This window comes from Equus asinus, chromosome 9 (assembly GCF_041296235.1).
Source record: "Equus asinus isolate D_3611 breed Donkey chromosome 9, EquAss-T2T_v2, whole genome shotgun sequence".
Classification (NCBI taxonomy): Eukaryota; Metazoa; Chordata; class Mammalia; order Perissodactyla; family Equidae; genus Equus; species Equus asinus.
In genome coordinates, this window is record NC_091798.1 from 48,504,205 (window position 1) to 48,528,116 (window position 23,912).

Consider the following 23,912-nt stretch of genomic DNA (forward strand, 5'->3'; position numbering starts at 1 on the left):
ACATCTATATTGGCTGAAGTCCCATTATGATTATTAACTTGGACAAACTACTTATTACTTTAACTGGTATCACTATCTAAATAAAGTATCAGATACAAATGCTGTATTAGTGGTCTTACAAGAGTCTCCATATTAAGCACGCCTCCTGCCAATCCAGTAAGAATTCTGAAGGATATGAAATAACTCCTTGAATGAAGAGAGAGATGTATAGTCAGTGGAGGCTGAAAATCACCTTTTTATATTAAAGCATTCATAAAAATAATTATAATACTACCAATTATTTTTATTATTCATTCACTCTGTATTATGGGTCAACCACTGTGCTATGCAATTAAAGCATCACCAATCTAATAATGAACATTGAAAAAAAAAATTCAAATTTTAGGGATGAAGAAAATTAGTTCAGACAGATTGACTTACCCAAAGTTCATTCAGCAAGTGGTTGACATGACAAGAATTCAAGTTCAAGTCTGTAATTCTCTAATACACCTTCTCACTCACCTGCTCACTGAGTAGTTTCTAACTTTACCCATGGCAGGTGTGCTAGAGGAAGATATTTGAGACTTTTGCTACTGGGAATTCTAACAAGTACAATGTAGGAACAGTAAAATTACATGTAGCCATTACCAATTTTAGTGGGTCAAGGGAAATTAATTAGAGAATAATTAATTTTGAACATTTTAAGGAGCAATGGACTTCTAGAGGTAGAAGTATATTTGCTTTTTGTCTATTATAGCAATCTATTATTATTTCATGTATTTCCCATTCTAACAGTCTTAGATGATAACATGTTGCCTTTATCTTCATTTCCTATTTACTTCATGCTGTTTGTCTACTCTCCCTTTAGAATGTGTCTTCTCTTTTTTACAGTAGATATACTGATGCACATCAATGCAAAATGAAAGGCAAAACTTTTATACCCTTCTAAAAAGCACTCTTCAGGCAAGCTGAAGGAGAGAAGCCAAATTTATGTTTGACAGGATGTCTTCTGGGACATATGTTAGCTTCTTATTGAATTAGAATTTTATATTAAATAGTCCTATTGCTAAAACTGCTGGATTTGGCCCTTCCGAGTCCATGGCTTCAGGACTTGCATGAAACAGTTAGACAGGCCTGCCACCAGACTTCAAAGTAGACTCAGCCTAACTGATATATAATTTAACTATTGTATTTCCACATTGTTTATTTTATATAGGAATTTAAAATGTCATCATGTATCAAAAGGAAAAGTATTTTGCCATATTTATAATTGTTTAGTCATAAAACTGCATTTTCTTTTACTCAGTCAAGCCAGCTGCATTCCTTGATCCAAACTAATTCCTCTTCTCTACTTCTGGAACTCAACTGCCTTCTACTCTGGATCTCAAGATGCCTGTCCAACAGATGAGTATTCATACAACAAATGCTTATTCATTCATACAACAAATGTTTGAGTGCCTATAATATACAATGCACTCAACTTTGTGCTGTGGGAGAAAAAACATATTAGATAGTAATCTTGTTTTCATAGAGATTGCTGTCCAGTTGAGTGTGTGTGTTTGTGTGTGTGTGTAAATTTCAGAAAAAAATCAGTATATAGTAGAAATTAAGTGACAGTGATATTTGCAATAAATAGAGCAAGGAAGTTGAAAAAGGAAATATATTTTCAGCCAGACTTTCAGGTCTAATTTCACAAAAAGATAGCATTTATCCTGGCCATTAATGGATAAGTAAAATTGGAAGAGATACAGATTAGTAAGGCTGGGAGTTGGGACAGTGAAAAAGTATTAATAAAGACCTGAAGTTTGAAAATTATGGATTGCTTGCATTCATGAAATAGAGAAGTGGATTATAAAGTCAGAAAGGTAGATTGGGACTACTCTACAAAAGTCATGAATCTAAGGCTAAGGAATTTGGAGTTCATCCATTACGTGGTAAGGGGCAATAAAGATTTCTGGACTGAAGATCAGTACCATGATTCAGACCTTGAAATCTAACTAATGTGTGAGATAGATTACAAAGATAAAATGGTGAGGCAAGGAAACCAGTGAGACAGGTATTGCAGTAGTCCAAGCCTGGGGAATAAGAGAAGAGGGAATCGACAGATGGGATAGCTATTTCAGATGAAGGAAGAATAGAATTTGGCAACTGATTATGAGAGGAACGAAGGGGAGAAAGAGTTAAAGATGTTTCAACCAAAGAACTGATAGCAATATTGATGCCAATAACAGAAATACAGATGTCTGAAGATGCAAGTTTACAACCTGGTCCTATGCTTGGTAGAATTCAGGCACAATTTCCAGCAGAGTATGTAAGCAAATGTCATTGATTTCAAAGGCTTATTAGTAACAAGGCATCTGCATTCTTGGTACTCTGGCAATAATTAAAATTTTAGCAGGTGCCCCAAATATTTATTGCCTTCAAGGAGCTAACTTTGCATATTTATTGCCTCATTAGCTGCTCAGTTCTGAAGAAACTCTTGAATTGCTAACTTGCTGGAAAAGCCATGTCTCCACGCCAAAGTTTAGTAAATATATTAGCCTTTTTCCCCTGGTTCAAAAAGTGAAACAAAACCCAAAAACACATAAGTGTTTCTGGCCATATCAAACACTGTTCTATATTTTTATAATGACATGATTTATAACTAAGTTGCCCTAATTTATGTAATTTTATCAGGACTCAACATCTCTATGAAGTAGACAATCTAATTACTATATGAGATTCTTAATCAGTGAATAAATTGTATATGTTTAATACAGTTTCTTTTAACTTGTAAAAATATAGAACTCTACTAGAGTTTTTTTATTTTCTTGATCTTATCTAGTACAAGTATAAATTATGATAAACATGCTAAAGTCAAATTACAAAACTATATCATATTCTGACTTCAAGACAAATAATTTTGTCCACAACTTAATGTCCAGAGTATTATTACAGGAATATAACATATCTTAAAAGGGTACTTAGCATAATTACGAAAAGAAAGTGTTGAGCCATCAGATACTAAATGGTCATAAAATAAATACTGTTTTGTTCATGTAAAACAGTGACCATACTCGAGTCCTTGTGATTATTTTTATTGGCTACATATTTTTAAAGTAATGGGGCTAACTTTAGCAAGTCAGCAAAAGGTGAGATGTTCAACCATTCTAGTAAGCAAAGAATCACAAATACAAATGAAATTATAACTTGAAATGTGCTATACTCAAAGCTGGCAAAATGAGCTGAAACCCTATTCACAGCAGTCCTTTATTTAAATTTGGATAAGCAGTGCCACATGGCCTCCAAAAATATTGCACCACTGTCCACTCCTCTCAAAAATGTATCAGAATATCTGTTTCCACACATTCCAACATTTTTCATTCACTTACACTGTTATCAAAACATCACTTAACATCTATTTACGGAGCACATGAGAGCTGTTAGAGATACAATGTTAAATAACAGCAATAGAAACAAAAAAACAAGACACAGACACTGTCCTCAGGAAGCACAATCTAATTAGATGTCAAATAATCATACAAATTTTGTAAACCTGCAGCTGTGAAAAAATTAAGAATGAAAATTACATAGAACCTATAAAAGAGATTTAAGAGATTTAACCTACCCATGGAGTAATTCTCTGAAGAAATGATCTGAAAGAAGAGGAGGAGAAAATAAGGGAAGAGGGCAGAAAGAATTTTCTTACCAATGGAAGCACATGGTCCTTATAGTGGGTGTGAATATGGGTTCCACTGTATAGATTTATATAACCTGAGAGGTGACAGCAGAATTGCTTGGTGATCTGAATTGGCATTCTACAAATGATGCTAAGGTTCTTTCACAGAAGCCATGGATACATCTCTATGAGCAACGTGGTATTTTTCTAACGGGGCTTTGGTCATTTTGTGGCTTCATTTGTAAGAGCTCTTTTTATATTAAGGAAAATATTATTTTGTCATATATGTTGCAAATACTTTCACTGATTGTGATTTACCGTCTAAGTATTATTCTTTTTCTTTGTGTTGATATTTAATTTTGAGTTAATTTTACGTGACTTTTCCTCAAATGTTTCTAGATTTTATATCCAGAATCAAATAGATTCCCTATTGAAAGACAAAAAAAAGGAAAAAAAAGCCAACAAAACAGAAAATCTCAATGTACAGAATCATTTTGGTACGTTCTGATGTAATTTCTAAGGTAGAGAATCAGATTCATGTTACTTCTGTTACTGGATCATTCATTTCCTTCCACTGATTGTAGGTGCAGTTTTTATTATTTGCTACATTCCCACATCATTCCTTGCTTATGAATGGATTTTTTACTGTCTCTTCCATTGACTTGTCTGCTTATTCAGCGCCAGCACAAACTGCTTTATCTACTATGAAATGTATTAATATCTGACAGAGTTCACCCTCCTCCTCTGCGCCTTTTTTCTTTTTTAACAAGAAATTTCTTATGTTGATTTTTTCCATATGGACTCTATAATCAGTATGTCTAATAAAAAAAAGAAAAGGAAATTCTGTTGGCATTTTTGGGCAGATCACATTACATTTATATGTAGATAACGGTCATTTTATAATACTGACTGTTCCTAACCCAAATCAGAAAATATCTTTCCATCTACTTAAACCACTTTTATGACTCTCTGTGTGGTTAGAAATTCTTCTTTTTATAAGTCTTGTACATTCCTTTGTAAGTATATTCCTAGGTATTTTATCTTTTTTATTTAATTTTTTGCTATCTTCAATATAAATGGAATTTTTTCTTTATAATTTGCAAGTGGCTGTTGCTTATATATTGGAAAGAAAAGTCTTTTTTTTTAACAGGTCAATAAGCATTCTCTTATTGTTCTAATAGGTTTGTTAGATTATCCTGAATTTTCCAATTATACAAATAATGCTCATTTTCCCACTTTTTTCTAGTTTTACTTTCATTTTAAAATTGTGAAATATTTTCATGAAAATAAATACATGTAATATACACGTTTATATATACAATATATGTGTGTATGTCTGTATGGAGGTTACGTAGTCTAACATAACTTAGGTTTTAAGAGAAACCATCATACAAACAAGAAATCTGAACAACAATTCTAAGATCCATGTCAGACTTCTCTATCAGATGTTATGGCTCTGCCTTCAAAAAGAAGGCAGGCAAAAAACTGTGCTGTTTTAGAAATAGTTTCAATCCTGAAGTCCTAAAGATACTCTCACATATTTTCTGTTAAAGTTTTATCTGTGATATATCAGTCTTTATTTTATCCAGAATTGATTTTTAGAAATGATCTGAAAAAGGTGTTCAATTTCATTTTTATACATGTAGAAAACCAACTGCACGATCATATTTTTCTGAACAGTCAACTTTCTCTCCTGATCTGCAATGACACCTTGGTCAGACATCAGGTTTTCACATAGGCACGGGCCTGTTTATGACTCTGTATTTCGTTCTTTTGGTTTAAACTGCCTACATCTGCATAAATGTAAATATGTCTTAGTTTATAGTTTCATAACAGGTCTTGATTTCTGGCAGAGCAAGATTCTCATATTATTTTCCTCCTCATTCTCTTCTGTCTTTGCCTCCACTTTCATCTCTTCTTTCTCTAAGAATGTTTTGTCTATTTTTGGCAATTTGCACCTATATATAAATTTTGGAAATACTCTGTCAAATTCCATAAAAGAAGTTGTGATGATATATTTATTGGAATTTTCATGAACCTTTACATCCATTTACAGCAGAACTGACATTATAAGATATTGCATTTATCCACAAACATGGTATATTTTCATTGTTAAAGGTGTAATTTAATAAATTTTAATAAGGGTAAATGTTTTACTATCTTTTGTTAAATTTATTCCTAAGTACTTTGTGTTTTCTATTGCTACAGTAAATAGTATCCTTTCTTTTTTTTTTTTTTTTTAAAGATTTTATTTTTTTTCCTTTTTCTCCCCAAAGCCCCCTGGTACATAGTTGTATATTCTTTGTTGTGGGTCCTTCTAGTTGTGGCATGCAGGACGCCACCTCAGCGTGGCCCAACGAGCAGTGCCATGTCCGCGCCCAGGACTCGAACCAACGAAACACTGGGCCGCCTGCAGCGGAGCGCGCGAACTTAACCACTCGGCCACGGGGCCAGCCCCAATAGTATCCTTTCTTAATGATATTTTGCATTTTTGTGTGGACAGCTGATTTTTGTATATTTATTTTATATCCAATTACCTTACTAAACTCTATTTCATACTTCACTTTTACATTATGTCACGTTTTTATGTAGGCAATCATATCATATTAGAAATTGAAAGAGCTTTTTCTTCCATTCTCATTCTTGCACTTTTTATTTATTTTTCTGCCATGCTGTACTTGCTTGTAGTCCCAGTACACAAACAGAAGCAGATATAGTAAGATCTTTGTTACTTTCCTAACTTTGTAGAGGATGTTTCTAGTATTTCACCATTAAGAATGACTTTTCCCATTGTTTCTGGTAAATATAGAGGAGTAAATTTTATTTTATTGGATTTTTTTCTGGTTTTATTGAGATACTGCAGTTTTTACCATTAATCTCTTAATGTGGAGATTAAGATTTTTAAAAAAATAAACTACCTTTGCTATCCTGATATAAAGCCAACTTTATTCTGTTGTATTACCTTTGTTTATACACTGCTTTTTAAAAAAATGTTTCTTTGTCATTTCTGCATAATTCTCAGATAAGAAAGGACTGTAATCTTCCTCCTCATAATTGTCCTTTTTTGATTTTTTATATTACATTAATACTAGCTTCAAATAATAAGTTGGAGGGTGTTCCCTCATTTTCTAGAAAAATTAGATTAATATTAACATTATTAATTCCTTGAACCTATTTCTAGGTCTGAACTGGTGTTTTTCTTTGGGAGGATTCTAAAATGCTGATTCAATTTTTGTAGAGCTTTATGTTCTTCTATTACATTTTCTTAGAAATTTTCCCATTTAACCTGTTTTTAATTTTTTGCCACAAAAGTATTCCATATATTGTCTTAGTATCTTTTTAATTTTGGTATCCATGTTATGCCTCCTTTTCTCATTTCTAATATTGTTGAATTGTGCCCCTTTTTTCTTGATCAGTCTTGTATTTGTCAGTTTTATTTGCATTTTCATGGATCTAATTTTGGCTTTTACCATTTTTAATTCATTTTGCTATTTTATTAGTTCCTACTCTTAGTATTTCTTCCTTCTAATTTCTTTTACTTCGTTGTTATTTTTCCAACTTCTTAGTTGGAAAACTTAGGTCATTAATTCATCATTTAATTTTTATGTGTATTAACGCTACTTATTTCCCTAATGTGCTGCTTTATTTGCATGCTACAAATTTGCTAAACAGTATTATTTGTTATTGTTTAAATCTGAGAATATTCTGACTTCCCTAATGATTTCTTCTTTAATCTATGAGTTTTTCAAAAATATAACTGTAAATTTCCAAATGTACGTAATTCTTTTTTTTTTTTTTTTTGGTGAGAAAGATTTCCCCTGAGCTAAGATCCATTGCCAATCCTTCTCTTTTTTTGCTTGAGGAAGATTAGCCCTGAGCCAACATCTATGCCAACCTTCCTCCATTGTTTATATGTGGGATGCCACCACAGCATGGCTGATAGGTGGAGCAGGTCTGCACTCAGGATCTGAACCTGCAAACCTGGGCTGCTGAAAGAGAGCATGCAGAACCTTAACCACTCAGCCACAGGGCCAGCCTCTTAATGAATATATTTCTTCATTTTCTTTCTTTATTGATTGTTTAACTTGATTGTATTATGATCATAAAAATTCATCTGTATATCACTTTTTGAAATTTGTTTAGATTTGTAGAATAAAACAATATGTGGTCATTCTTCGTAAACATCTACTGTGTTTTAAAAGAGTACGTATTCTTCATTTATCAGCTGCAGGACTTTTTTTTTTTCATCTTCTTCTTCTTCTTTAGCCCTCAGCTAACATCTGTGCCAATTTTCCTCTACTTTATATGTGGGTAGCCGTCACAGCATGGCTGATGAGTGGTGTTGGTCTGTGCCTGGGGTCTGAACCAGCGAACCCAGGCCGCCAAACTGGAGCATGCCAAAGTTAACCACTAGGACATGCGGCCGGGCCCCTGGGCTGCAGGTTTTACATCTGCCCAAGAAATTGATCCTTTTAGTTGTTCAAATCTCTGCCATACAAGTCTTTCTGTTCACTTGGAGAACTATGTTAAAACCTCCTACTATGATTGTGGTTCTATCTATTTCTCTGCTTTGTCAATGTCTGCCTTTATGTTTTGAAGCTATGTCATTAGAATCTGGTTGATCCTGATGCATTCTTTTTCACTCGATATCCTGAAGAAAACCTTTTGCTTCCAGCTGACTGGAGATACACATTGCCATGTAAGGGGTTATGCAGCTTTGACTCCTTTCCACCAGAGAGCATTAAACCTTCAGCAACTGGAAGAATGGAGCTTCCATTTACTGTGATAGGAAGACTTCACAGGAGAGTACCTCTAGGGCACGGGGAGTCATTTCTGCACATGCATAGTGGAATAAAGTCTCACTCCATGTGGCCTTGGGTATATTTCAAAATACATGATATTATTTTTATAAAACTTTACCTGATAACTTATTAGAAGTTTCATACAATATCTAAAAACAATTTAAACAATTTGAATGTGGATACAGCTTCTTTTCTCTAATAAATTTTCACTGAAATTTTATGCATAAGAATATTTTACTAAGATAATTACTATATTAAAGCATTCATTTATTTTATACATATTTACTGAATACCTAGAACGTAACAAGCACTATCAAATCCATTAGTAATTTCATGATAATCAAAAATAGGCATGGTTCATTACCTCTTGGAGCTTACAGCCTATGAAGCATATATCTAACAGATGAATGAATGTATGTCTATAAAGAGATGGTGCCATTAAGTGTTTAATATGGAGATTGATCTACACAGAACACATACGTAGGAAATGATTATTGACATGATATAAAAATTATATTCAGTAGGAGATAATTACTCAAAGATAGGAAGTAAGAGTATTCTCGGCAGAGGGAGTGGCATGTGCAATGTCCTGTGATGTGAAGAACGATGGCACATTAGAAAAACTGTAAGAACTCTAATGTGACTGCAGTGCCGAGAATGAGAGGGAGTATAGTATGAAGTATGGCTGAAGAGAGAAGGTGGGGACAGATAATTCAGAGCCAGTCCAGAAGTAATTCGAGTAAAGTTAAGTTAGTTAGAAGCGCCCTTCAGCATTTCTGGCATAGCACAGTAATTAATAACTTGGTTTTTGGATTTCGACAGATTTGACTTTAAAGATCCACTGAGGCACTTATTAGCTGTGTGAGCGCTGGCAATCATCATCTCTAAAATAAAGCTAATATTATTGCCTTCCTTCTTCAGGTGGGAACAGAAGTCTTTGGTCTCAACGTGATAAGCCAACGCAACGTTTTGCTGTCCAATAAATCTGGAGATTTAGCAAGACCATAAAAATACTCACAGGATTATATTATTAACAATTATCTTTAACATTATTACTTCCCTGATAAAGTATATATTTTACAATATCTAAGACTTGGGGCTAAATTTTAGTAAAAGCTAATCAGATATTAAGAGTTATTTTACTTTTGGTTAGAATTCATAAAGAGGACTGAATTATTTGTGTTCCTAAAGAAAAAAGGATGTGATATGCATATATGATATATATTATAGCTATATAATTATATATTATATAATTATATATTATATAATTATATATATAACAGATACATATAACAAATATTATAACAAAAAATATAAACCATATATAGTGTTTATACATCTAGTTTTTTTGTTATATAAATTTTTATTTGTTATATAAATTTTTTGTACTAAATATTTATACAAAAGAATAACTTTTATTATTTGCAATGGATTTCATCACAGACTTTGTCTGAAAGTACTTCACAAATATATGAGGACACAGATACACAATTCAAGTACAGACCATCTTTCAGGCTAAAAATAATGACTGCTGTCTGGCACATCAAATGTGACTTCCTATGCAACAATGACTTAGAATGAATAAGTGTTATGTAGCAGGACTACTCAGACAGTGGTCAGTGCCTGGCTGCCATTAGGTGCACGCTTTTCTATAGATATTTATCTAGATTAGTCGCTGGTGCTGGAATGTAAATCAGCTACACTGCTAAGCACACAGTTTAGTTCAACTGACTTTTTTTTTTATTTCAAGACTTCTTCAATGAAGCAAGCAATGTGCTATATTCTGGCATAGCTCCTTATCTCATCACAGACCACATTTTGAATAGTAAGATCATTTATTTAGCAGTTAATAAGAAAATCAAATTCAATGGAGAGAACTTTACTACATACACTAAAATAAAATTCTAGATGGCCTTCTAGTGTTAAATGGCTAGAGAGAAGAGAGTGGAAAGAAAGAGAGAGAGAAGAAGAAAATATAAAACAACTAGACAAAAGTGTGTTTCCCTAATTGTAGAATGAGGAAGCACTTCTGATTGCAAAAAGCTATAGAAGAAATAATAAAAGATAATACGGAATTTGACTACCAAAAAAACACTGCAGGTCAAAAACATTAAAAAACAAGATTAAATTCACTAAGAGAACTAGAAAAATCTTAACAAAATATTTGATCAAAAAAAGAATGTCCTTAATATCAAAAGAACTCCTGAAAAATTAATCTCTATTAGCTACAGTTTCCTCAGTGGTAAAAAGATGATAACAACAATAACTCGCTCCAGATTTTTGTGAGATTGGATTAGATATGAAAACACAGTATTTAGCACAATGTCTACTAATAAAAGAAGACTATTATTTTTATTAGATGGCCTTTAGCAACCTAATATAAATAAGATATTCTAAGACTCTAAGAATATTGTGTAATTGTGCAGTAAAGAGTTAACTCTGCAAGTTTGGGTGGCCCAAAACCTGCACATCCCAGAGAAAGGTCTGGTGCTTGCCTGATTCCTGAGAGGTAACCTCTGAGCCCTCGGAATATCCTGCCTGATCAGAGTATCTTTGTTTACCTGGGGGCCTTGGGACACGCCAACTAGTTTATACTAACAACGTGATTTATGGTGGGGAACTAAGGCCAGTTTGGCCTCTGGGGGGATAGAGACTGAACGTCTGCCTTATGGGTGGTCAGCCATGCCTATATGACCAAACTCCAGTAAAAACTCTGGATACCAATGCTCAGGTTAGCTTCACAACATTATTATTGAGAGAATTAAGCACTGTTTCCACAACTCCACCAGAAAGGGACAAATAAAAGCTTGTGTCAAGTGTCTCCTGGACCCAGCCCTGTGTGCCTTTTTCCTTTGCTGATTTTAATCTATATCCTTTCATTGTAATAAACTTTTATTATGAGTAAAACAGCTTTGCTGAATTTTGTGACTCCTTCTAGCAAATCATTGAACTTGAGGGTGTTTTTGGAGACAGTCTCTCCAAACACAGCAATCTAACCATGATTAATATATTAACAATAAATTATGGCTTGAAATAAAAGCAAAATCTCTTGCTTTAACAAACTTTTGTTCATAAACATCATATAAAATATATAAAATAGAGTGAAGATGTGTATGCAGCCATATACCACATAATGACATTTCAGTCAATGATGTTCTGCATATACAACAGTGGTCTCATAACGTTCTTCTGGCTGGTCTAAGCATTAAACTGACACGAGACAGGTTAACAGGAGAAAAACAAACAAAAGTTTAATAACATGTATACATGGGAAAAACCCAGGAAAACTGAGTAATTTGCCAAAATGGTCGAAGCCCTCACCTTAAATACCATCCTCAGCTAAAGATAAAAGAAAATGTTGGGGGTGGGAAGAGTCAAGGACTTCAAACTGAAGGAAGGCAATTCACAGGTAAGTGAAAAGGAGCAAACATTTGGAAAACAAGTGTTTCTTTGCCCGAACAGAAACAGAAGAACAGAGAGGGGAGTCCAACAAACAGGCTTTTCTAGTTTCCTCCCACTCTACCACCTAGTCCATGTTTATGCTAAGGTGAGAGCTTGCTTCCTGAGATAGGTTTTTTTTTTGTCTGAATTCTTTTAGGTAGTTAAAGGGAACATAATAAGAAAAACTTTGTGTTTTGTTTCTTAAAAATAATCGGCCTAAAATAATCCTCATGTTAAAGAGACACATTTTGGGGTGGGAAATTTTGTTCCCCTTCAGTACACTCTATGATGTTCAAACAATGATAAAATCACCTAACGTATTTCTCAGAATGCATCCCCATTAAGTGATACGTGACTGCACATATGTACTCAATAAACCCTGTCAAATTCATTAACAATTTGCTAAGGTATTTTTATTTATAAAAATATAGTTTTAGCCTTCATCACAGTACATTAATGAAGATTCCATTTGTAATTCACCAGTATAAAAACATTTCATACCGATAAAAACATTCCATGGCCAAAAAGTTTGGTTACAATAAAAATAATCATTCCCCTGACCAATTGTCTAGAAAAGAAAGTAATTTGAAAAGAAATCATAAAATGTGGGTATAAATCATTTATTTCCTCTTTCTTGCTATGAATTCTAACTTACTTATTAATTATATAATTAATGTAAGATTTTTTAAATAGGTAATCACCCAAAGGAAAACCTCAATACATTTTTTCAGACATCGTTTAAGATTCCTTTGCAATAGTAAAAGAAGGATTTTTTTTCTCTTCCATACTCAAATTCTCACCCTCAAGAGTCATTTTTTATTATTTGGTGGCCCACGTTGACTTTTCCAACTATATGTGGAGTTGCAGTGGAATCTTTTAGAAATCAAATTTAAGGCAACAAACATAAATATACTCATCCCAAATCAGTTTAAAAACATTTCATGTATGACTATAAAGCTATTCTTGAACTGACAAGTTTAAATGGAATCATTCTACCATTCTAAAATTGTGGGTTGCAGAATTATATGACTCATTCTCTGCCTATATTAAGAAATATACTGGAAGAAGTTATAACAACATAAGAAATAATAAAAAAAGAATTTAATAGTTTCACTTAAGTAGCTGACTCTTAAATGTACCTCTAAGTAAAAGAGCTCTGCTGATTTGTGCGTGTGTGTGTTACACGCACACACAGGATCCATCGATATAATTATCTAATATCTATGAAAACTATCCTGATTTAAGAAGCTATGTGTATATGAACACTGTTTTTTATTTCCTCTTCCTATATTTTTCTTTTATTGTGCTTTATATCTTACACTGGATGATGATGATGTAACTTATTTAGATGAACTCCCTCCTGGTTGTTTGTTTTTTTTGTTCTTCATAAAGACACCATTATTCTCACTGCTAGTGTCTCCCACTCTCTAGCATCAAGAACATACTAACCTCTACTTTTGAGACAAACACTGCTTACTGGTGAGGAGAACTTTCAGCAACTAAGTAGTTCAACATATATCACATGTCCTGGTCTTAATCCATCAAGCATTACACATACCTTTGGCACATCTCTATTGATTTTGGGTACAGTTCTATAAAAGTCAAATAAAATGATATTTTACTACCATTTTAGCCATTCCAACCTGAGTTCCTGGTCATAAACCAATGTTTCTACTACATAAAGTTGAAGTGGTCTCTCCTTAAATTATATCATTTAGTTTTTTGTTTAAGTAGTTGTGGGTTCTTGACGAAGCCTTTGCATGGTAATAAAGTAACTTGTGGGTTGAGTCCTTTAATTAATGTTTTTCTTACATTTTAGATTACAACAGGGATTGAAGAAATTAATTTTATATATCTGTCTTTAAAAAGTAATTTTACTTTTTAAAGTACCTCTACTTTAAATAGTAGAGTACCCTCTACTATTCAGGGTACCTGACAAAATTATTTAATGTCTTTCATAAAATGTACTCAGAGTGCTTGTAATATCAAGCTGTTATGTATAGTTAAAGAGTGAAAATTAAAATTATTCAGAACCTTGCATTTATAAGAATTGTATTTATAATTAATTTGCACTTATTGTTTAAAAAAATTTTAATAATAACTTTTCTTGCCTCTAAACATTATTCTCAGCATTTTTCATTTAAAGGATGCACACGGTTTTTCCTAGTTTGATTAAACTGAAATACCTGTAAATTATGAAAAATGTATTGGAGTTAAGGATCTAAATCCTATCATTCCTGGGGTGAAATATTGAATGAGGTTATTGCATTGTGTACTTTCTCTAAAGGATTTATCTTTTAAAGTGTATTTAGCTTTTTTGTTTCTTTTTTTGAATAACAAACTCCTATATTCTAAAGCATCAACTGAAGACTGAGAGCCTGCGTTGGAGACACTGAAAGCATATCCACACATTTAAAATAGTGACATCAAAAATCAATCACTGCTGATAATGCCCTATTTCTTGGACTGGATTATGGGCACATGGATATATTCCATTTTTGATAATTCATTGAACTGTATAATTATGACAACAATTTTCTTATACTTCAGTTTAAACAAACACGATTATGTCACATAAAAATTTTTTCTAAGCTTTCTTATACCAATCAAATTCCACAGTCAATTCAACTTTATTCAATTGTCTAGAGTCCAGGCACATAATGAAAATGAAGTAAGCTGGGTGCGTGACACTAGAGTGTTACAGCCTGTGATGAGTTGGGAACGATGGGCCCAGTCTAAAGGGTACAGACGCTACTCAGCTCCAAGGAATGGTTGCCATATGGGACTGTGGGTCTAATGCTGCCAGGTCTGGAAATTTGAATTTTTATGTCAAATTTATACTTTTTAATGTTGGCAACTGATTCAATTTTTCTAAACACAGCCGGCCAAACTAAATATGTCTTTGACCAAAGAGGCCTCCATAAAGATCACCTCCCTGAGTAGGACCTCACTAAATCTGAGTCCAATTAAAATACTTTTCATTTGTACTGCTGATACTGCTAGCATGTAGGGAAGCCTATAGTCAAAATTAAGTCTGATTGTCTAACCCATACGATTTCTACTATAATATACTTCCTGTAAATATGTGCATAGTTCTTATGTAATTTGAATCCCAAACCAACCTCATAACAGATATTATCCCCATTTTACTGATGAGAGATCAAAGGCCCAAAGATAGCAGATAACTTAATGTAGAAATTCAGAATAGTATGACCTGAGTTAGATGACTTGAGTTCAAATGCTCCTTCCAACACTTATATTTTTATAACTTTGGGAGGGTAAATTAAGTTCTCTATACTTCAGTTTTTTCCCTGTAAGATAGGTACTCTAATAGCACTACCTCACAAGGATGCTGTGGGGACATATAGAGCATGTACAAATGTTCCTGGCACATAGTAAGTGCTATAAAAGTGTTGCTACTACTAACTATTATAGCTATTAATATTATCTGCAAAATGAGATCCTTGCTTTTCTGAGCTTTAAGTGAATAATCTATGTAAAGTGCTTAGAATTGTACCTGAGGCACAGTTAATGTTCACTCCATATTAATTGTGTGTCCAGTATAATTCTCTTTCAAATACATTATGCCTAAACCAAACGGATTAATTTCTTTACTCCATGTAGGGTAACAACAAAAATAGGTACTATTATAGACTGGAAGTATTTTTATACTTGTACAAAATGTTTTCCTTGAATGTTTGAATAATATACAACTTTGTAGTGTCATAATTATTGCAATGCTTACATCATTTGGAAATGCATAGTGAAATGAACCATGTGTTGTATAATAATTGCCCTGAGGAGGATTTTAGTAATGTAATAACATTTTCAAAGCATCAGGAATGGTTACAACACTCAGAAGACACTCATTAAATTTAGATGATCTCTTCCTCTTCTTGTTTCCCTAATTTTTCAAAAACTTGAGACCCAAGAAAAAAATGAAAAGATATGCATGCAATTCAATAACTCAAATAACGAGGTTGTATGCCAATATAGTAGCATAGCCAGAATTTTTACTTACTTGTGACCCATTTCATGAGCAATTGTAAATGCAAGATTCAGGCCATTATCTTCAGCAATAATACATTTTCTCTTTTCACTACACATTCCACTCAAGTAAGCTATACCTAGAAAACACAGACATTAATTATCATACATCAGAATTAAAATGCAATCATTTGTGCTAGGTATTAGTAGAAGAAATGAAAGATAATAGTTTTTCTACCCAAATATGTTAATATTAAACTGTGATATCTAGCCCTTATAAATGGAATTTTGGGGGGGAATGCCTAAGTCTAAGTCACTCAACTAAGCTGTTAATATTTTTTTCAATTTCATATTTTAGATGAAATTATTTTATCAATTGTCTCATTCTTAAAAGTCATATTAAAAGAATACATTTTATAAATACCACTTTTCATTGTCATGTAAGGTAAATTAATAGTCACAACTTAGAAAAAGCAAGGATTATGTTAAATATTTCTCAATACTTGTAAAGAATCTAGTTTCAAAGAAATACCCTAAAAAAAAATTACAAATGGAACAGTCATTTTTTTTAACTTTCACACATACATCCTAATATATTTCAAATTCTGTGTAGATTACACCATGTTCACCACCCAAAGACTAATTATAACCCATCACCACATATGTGTGCCTTTTCACCCTCCTCCCTTCCCGCTTCCCCTCTGGTAACCAACAATCCAATCTCTGTTGCTATGCGTTTGTTTGTCCTTGTTTTCATCTTCTACTTATGAGTGAGATCATATGGTATTTGACTTTCTCCCTCTGCCTTATTTCACTTAGCATAATTCCCTCAAGGTCTATCCATGTTGTCACAAATGGCTGGATTTCATCTCTTCTTATGGCTGCGTAGTATTCCACTGTGTATATATACCACAGCTTCTTTATGCATTCACACACAGGACAGTCTTAATATCATTTTAACTAATGTGACATAAAAACTATCTGTGATATTTGGAAGACTGAAAATGTTTCCTTTGAAAATTTCTTGGCTAATAAGATGGTCTGACTAGAAGTATATGATACTGAAATATTTTTTAAGATAAGAATTTCAGCAAGATATTTGACCTTTTGGTTTAAATTATCAGTAAAGATGATAATATCCGAAATCATCGATATTCTTTAGTCAAAGATTTATGTACTATGTTAATAATTAAGATATATCCTTGAGTAAATATCATTTAACACAAGGAATTGTAATCTTCCAAACATAAATTTTAGGGGGCCGGCCCCATAGCCTAGTGTTTAAGTTCGCACGCTCCACTGCGGTGGTCCAGGGTTTTGCTTGTTCGGATCCTGGGCGCGGACATGGCACCGCTCGTCAGGCCACATGGAGGCGGCGTCCCATATGCCACAACTAGAAGGACCTGCAACTAAGATATACAACTGTGTACCAGGGGAAATTTGGGGAGATAAAGCAGAAAAAAAAAAAAGATTGGCCACAGTTGTACAGTTGTTAGTTCAGGTGCCAATCTTTAAAAAAAAAAAAAACACACATAAATTTTAAAACATTTTCAAATAACAAAAGTTATTAAAATATCTAGTATTTGTTGAATTAAATGTATGTTTTCTTATTCTCATGTCCTTATAAAATACATTTAAGCTCTTTTTATGAAAAAATTAGTGCCTGGACCAGCAAAATGACTTGCCAAAGATCACATGACTACTAACTATGATAGAATGGGGATTTGAACTCAACTTTGAGTCCATCTACCAGTGAACATTTATTTTGATTACAATTTAGTACAGAGTTGCCCCTAGCTAAAGATGGTTAGCTGACTGCTTGTGAATTTTTTTCTCTCCTGAGAAACTTAAAAAATAATGGTAAGAATAATTAAATTTAAATAAAAGTGTAAATCACCTTGCCCATGTTTTGGAAAGATAGAAGATTCATGGCGGAATATGAACTGATTTAGTGGTACTTCAGCCCAAATGACAGGAGACAAGGATTTTATGAACGTAGTAGAACTCAAGAGGCTTGACCCTGAGGCACACAAGGTTTGAGGAGAAGCACTGCTGGGGGGTTGAAAATGGAGATTAGTTGAAAGTATATCTGAACTCCTCAACTACTCATTCAAATGTCATGCAGAATGTCAAGGCCTGGTATCCTCTGGACTATCAGGGAAATTAAGATATATTCTTTAAGCAAAATGTGGTATAAACATGTTATTTTTAAAATATAACTACAGAAAGAAACAGCCAAGAGAAGAAATATATATACAAATATTTTCTCTCTATATTTAGAAATTAAAATAGATGTGACAGAAATTTCAAGTCTACAAATAGATGAAATGACTTCTTTATGAATGGATGGGTGGATGGATGGATGGACTAAAGCATGAATAGACAGAGGATAAACCCTACTACTTCATTTGGCTTATTAAGGCAACTGAAATTACTCTACGGCTATATCAAGATAAAGTAGGAAGGAGAAACGAAGGTAATGATAAACATAGAGGGGTTGGGCAATGGAGAAGAGGAGGAGGAGAAAAACATATTCTTTATCTACTTCCATTATGCAACAGATGAAATAAAAACTTTTAAAAATTCTTAAACATAATGTGAATTTTAAGAGAGCTAAGTCATGTACTTATTAATACATAAAAAATGAAAAACAAAGATTGGAGAGTAATTGAATTTGTGTCATAATTGAAGGGAAGAGGAAGGAAAGAAAGAGGGAGGAAGGGAGGGAAGGAGAGGGAAAGAAAAATATCTCCTCTCAGGGTATTAAAATTCTCTTAAGCATTTGATGATTTAAAAAAATATATAATTTGAGATTAAATGTCCTGAAAAAATACTAAATTAAGCTCAACTATAATTAGCATGCCAATGACCATTGTTTGGTACAAAATTTCCCTTAGGATGCCTATATATTTTGCCACAATTAAAATAATCACCATACGCAGATTAAAGCTCAGCTAATGTGGGTCATCATCATGTCATATATCCGTTTGATACATATCAAATTTAGTCACTTTAATAAGTTTTACATTTCTTCTCCTGTACCCCTTCAAATATACTGTTCCCCAATAAAAATAGTATTGTAACCTGTTTCCAATTCTTATCTCTTCTGTATTATTCTTTCTCTTCTATATTTATATATTTTCTCTATATTTTTCTCTAACCTTACCACAATGGCTAGGATTTCCAACATACTATTGAAATACATGTGTGGTATTGGGCTCCTTGTTTCCTCTGCTGACTTTAATAGGAATGTTTACAGTTTCACAATGGAATACGATGGCTGTAGGATTTTCATAGACATAGCTTGTAAAGTTAAGGAAATTACTTTTTGATATTCTTGTATGTCTAAGTGAAAAAGGAGGCAATGTTATGTGATGCATGGGTCAAAAGTAGATGGAAGTTGAATAGTTCCTTTTGGAAAAGAAATAAAAGCTTGGAATAGCAATTGAGAGAAATGGGAAAGAGAGCTGATTAAGTACTAGGAGAATATTTATTGTAAATGGGTCAGAAAACATATGGTTCAGCTGAGGATGGAGAGCATAAGGCTGGAGTGGCACAAATATCCCCAGTTGAGTGATATCCAACCTAATGGCCAAAACAGAAAAGAGTAATATTTGGATTAAATTGGGGTTGAGGTTTTGTAGATCAAGTGTAAAGGAAGAATCGAAGTATATAAGAGTTGGCAGTAAAATTGAGACTGAAAGAAGGGATAGGACTTGTAGGGCTCTGTGCTGGATAAGTAAAGAAGTAAGGTAAAGGGAGCCTGATAATTTAGAGAATAGATTGCAGCGGTCAGGAGAATGGAGTCATCAATGAACAAAACGAACAGATACTTTCTCAAACAGTATTAGAGACTGTGATATGAGGGTGAGATTTAGGGATTTAAAATTTCAGAGGTGAAATTCTATGACATGATTAGCTATTGCCATAAGAGTAGAGAAGGGTAGAGATAGAGGTCATCCAGATTGAGGTCAAAGAATTATTAAGTAGTGTTGGGTAGACTGATTATATGAACACAGAATTGCACATAATCACAATGAACTCAGGAAGGTGGGAATTGTGGCCAAAATCCATAGGAAATGTGAGTGAGAATCCAAGGAGATCAATCACAGTGACAATGAGGGAGAAGATGGTACAGCTTGAGAGCTTCAGCTTCAAATGAAGAGTTTTTATTTGTAGACAGGAAAGATTTTGATTTAGAAACAGCAGTGGGAAGCAAGAGGATGGAACAGGTATACAACTTTAGTATGTTCGTAACACCAGCCCTGCGGTATAGGGGAAGAGAAGGAATGAGCAGTGACCTCTCTGGGGGCCCCAGATTCCTCACCACTTTATGAGAAATCAATGACTATTGTGTGATCATGTAAAAAAAACTATGGTGATAAAGATTATAATTTATAATATGACATATATTTTATACTATAAAATAAAATATAATTAAAAAATGATGCGTATATGTTGACACAGAGGTATAATTACAGCTAAATATTAAAAAACCCATACCAGCACATTCTCACGGGCGATCAAAAAGACTACATAACCATAGTAATTTGCTAATAGTAATTATAATATGTGGAGAGATTATAGGTAATTTTTATTCCTCTTTTCCTATTTTACAAATTCAAGTAAATGTTTATAATAGCTTTATAATGAGAAAATTAAAGACATAAATATGATAATCATGTCTATGAAATTTGAATAGTAATTAAAGGATTTTCTTAGAGACCAGGTTATAATTTAACAACCAAAAACGACCCTCTACACCTATTCTTCTTTAAGTGTAAAGTCAGAATCTTCAACTAAGACTCTGATAAATTTGAATTTCATTGTTCTTACATTTGGCACACCAAGGAGATTTTCTTTGACTTGGAAGTTATGGAGAATAATTGTAACCATGACTAATGTAAATGACTTGCATTATTCTGTTTAAAAGCCTGAGCTTTTCAGGTCCTTTCAAGAACCCACATGTTTCTTATTATAATAAGGGGTAGAGGTTAGAAGGGGAAAGGATTTAACACAGCTGTTATTTAAAGATAGATGTAATACAGACTCTTTTTAAAGCAGTCTTTTAATACAAAAAATTCTGGAAATACAAAGGAAACCAAAACAACCTCTAAATTCTCACCTAAAAATGAATCAAGTCATGCACCAGGAGTCAAGAGAATCTCTCATCTGAAAACAAAACACACTATCCTAGGATGAGATATGATACACCCTACCCAGATGATCAGAGACACCTAAAACCCTACAGGATGCATGCTACAGTAAGGGACTAATCGGAAAATCAGTTTTTATGCAATCAGATGGATATAGGCTAACAAAAGTAAGTCGGCCAGCTCCACAACTGTTGCTTTTAACCATTAGCTAGACTACCTGAGTTCCAAATCCTGGCACAAAATCTTGCACAGTCCTTGGTAAGTTATTTGTCCTATGATTGTACCCAATAAAGTAAATTATTTACCTATGAGTCTTACTATTACTTGAGCCCTAAGTAATGTAATATGTGACAAGTACCAAAGGTACAAAGATGAGTACATGCTGAGTATGCCTTAAGGAGTGCAAGCCACACAAATACTCATTTTGAAACGGGATCATTAAGACATAAAGATGTACACAGGATAATATGGGAGAATCAAAGCAGGAAAGGCTTTTAGAAAGGGAAATAACTTTGTGGAAGCACTGAGAGGGCAGAGGGTAGCCAGGGAAAGGCAGTGGAAGTTAAGAGAGGAATTCCTGAACAAAGGACTGAGCAGGGAAAAGGGTAAGGAGATGCCCATGAGAGGTGATGCTACTCAGGAAGAACTTAGGTTCTTTAAATGTATAAGCCATGGTGGACATCTCTGCATCAACAGTGTATTTAGTATATCCTCAATAAGAGGAGTGTTAAAGGAATTGCATAGATGAAATTCCCTAAAACAAAAATTAATATAAAATGTGACTCAGTGCAGGACCTTAAATAAAAACGCAATTTTGAAGAATCAAAATGCATTTCAGGGTCTGGCTCGGTGGTACAGTGGTTAAGGTCGCCATGTTCCACTTGGGCCGCCAGGGGTTCACCAGTTCAGATCCCAGGTGCAGACCTACACACCACTTGTCAAGTCATGCTGTGGCAAGTGTCCCACACATAAAGTAGAGAAAGATAGGCACGAATGTTAGCTCAGGGTCAGTCTTCCTCAGCAAAAAAGAGGAGAATTGGCAGCAGATGTTAGCTCAGGGCTAATCTTCCTCAAAAAAAAAAAAAAAGAGAAAGAAAGAAAAAAATGCATTCCATCCACAAATTGGAAAAAATTTTTAGAATGATTTAATGATGGTCCCAGACAATATGAAACCCATTTAACATGATTACATTCAAATTGGACTTTGAACATATTTTGAAACAATAACTTGCCTTACTAGTTTGCTAATTATCTGCCTCTGTACCATTAAAAGACAAGATGATGACCTTATATAGGAATATAAAAATACAATTATGTAAGTTATGAGTTTAATATCAGTATAGTTACAAACGTATTTTAAAAACAGGCTTCTAGATTCTCTTAAATGTTTAACTAATCTGTAACTTTATTAACAGTATAGTAGTTTCTACGAAAAAAGTGACCACTAATAAAAAAAAAAAGGGTATCAGTTTAATAAAAAGTATAGTGAATCCCTGTTGTCAAATAAGGCAGAATTGTACAGACATTAAAATGTTGTTTATGTGTTCCCAGATCATGGTAGACTGAGACTTTTTTTGTGGAAAACAAACAGAGATGCCAAATAACATGTAATATACGAATTTTTCATTGCATAGCTAAGCTTGAAAAAAAAAGAATTCCCAAGTGAAAAGAATAAAGCTTAAAAAATTTCAAATCTGGAGTTGATGCTGTCAGAGCCTAGGTATCCGATAAGATACAAATCTTATTAAATAATGCGTGTGGTTTCAAAACGTCTGCAGAGACAGGTATTAGTGAGTAAAGAACTGAGATCCATATACAAATCAGAAAGCCTGGAATTGCTGCTGTTAACTACCTTCAAACATACTTAAAAATAACTTTAAAAGTCCATGTGCAGGAAAGCAGGAAGGAACTCTGGCTCAAAATAAATTCTGGGTATGCTAGAAAATACTCCATTGACAAATCAAAACCCCAAGCCACTATCATGCATAGGTGTGAAGCCACAGGAATAGTAAGCCATGAATGTAACCTATGAATGGATCAAACAATTTGGGGATCATAGAAGGTTGGGGAAATACTTGTCAGTTCAGTAAAAACAAATGAAACAGTCACGCGTTGCTTAATGATGGGGATATGTCCTGAGAAATGCATCTTTAGGGGATTTTGTTGTTGTGTGAACATCATAGAGTGTACTTACACAAACCTAGATGGGATAGTCTATGACACACCTAGGCTACATGGTGCTAATCTTATGGGACCACTGTTGCATTTGTGGGCTGTTGTTGACTGCAATGTCGTTATGCGGCACATGACTGTATCACTATGATGAGACAGTTTATCATCTCAGCAGGAATAAAATACCCACAGAGAAAAAAAATTCCACGAAAGATGAGCTCACAAATAAAAATACGAACCAAGTGAAGAGGTCCACTGTGAGAGGGAAGCCACCAATATAAAAATTAGAGAAAAAACGATTATGAAATAAAGACATTTTTAACATAAAGATACTGAGCTTGAAATCTACATTTACTGGGCCACCACAACCCAAATGTATCTTTTCTGTAAATGAGAGGAAGAAATTCCTTCTTCAGGATACTTTATATCAAAATATTGGTGTAAAGAAATGTTCAAGAAATTTCTTCAAACGGAAGGAAACATCCTAGACTGGAACATGGAAAGGCAGAGGAAATAAAGAACACCAGAAAAAGTAAATATAGGGTAACTCTAAATAAATATTGAATACACAAAACACTAATTTTCTGTCTTGCGAAACTGAAATATGGGAGAACTGAAATACATGCAACAATATGTAGTTGGGGGATAAAGGGAATGCAGGTGTTCAAAAGTTTTAGCAACATATGGAGAGTGGTAAAAGGATACATGTCGTAATAC

At 33.6% G+C, this 23,912-nt stretch overlaps 1 protein-coding gene across 1 annotated transcript in view; it reads right to left on the reverse strand.

Moving 5' to 3' along the window:
• ADAMTS19 (ADAM metallopeptidase with thrombospondin type 1 motif 19) overlaps nucleotides 1-23,912 on the reverse strand; it is a 237,160-nt gene that overhangs the window by 113,968 nt on the left and 99,280 nt on the right. The window contains exon 8 of the mRNA XM_044743732.2: nucleotides 15,902-16,007. Coding sequence (XP_044599667.2) covers nucleotides 15,902-16,007 — 106 coding nt within the window. The remainder of the gene's footprint in view (nucleotides 1-15,901; nucleotides 16,008-23,912) is intronic.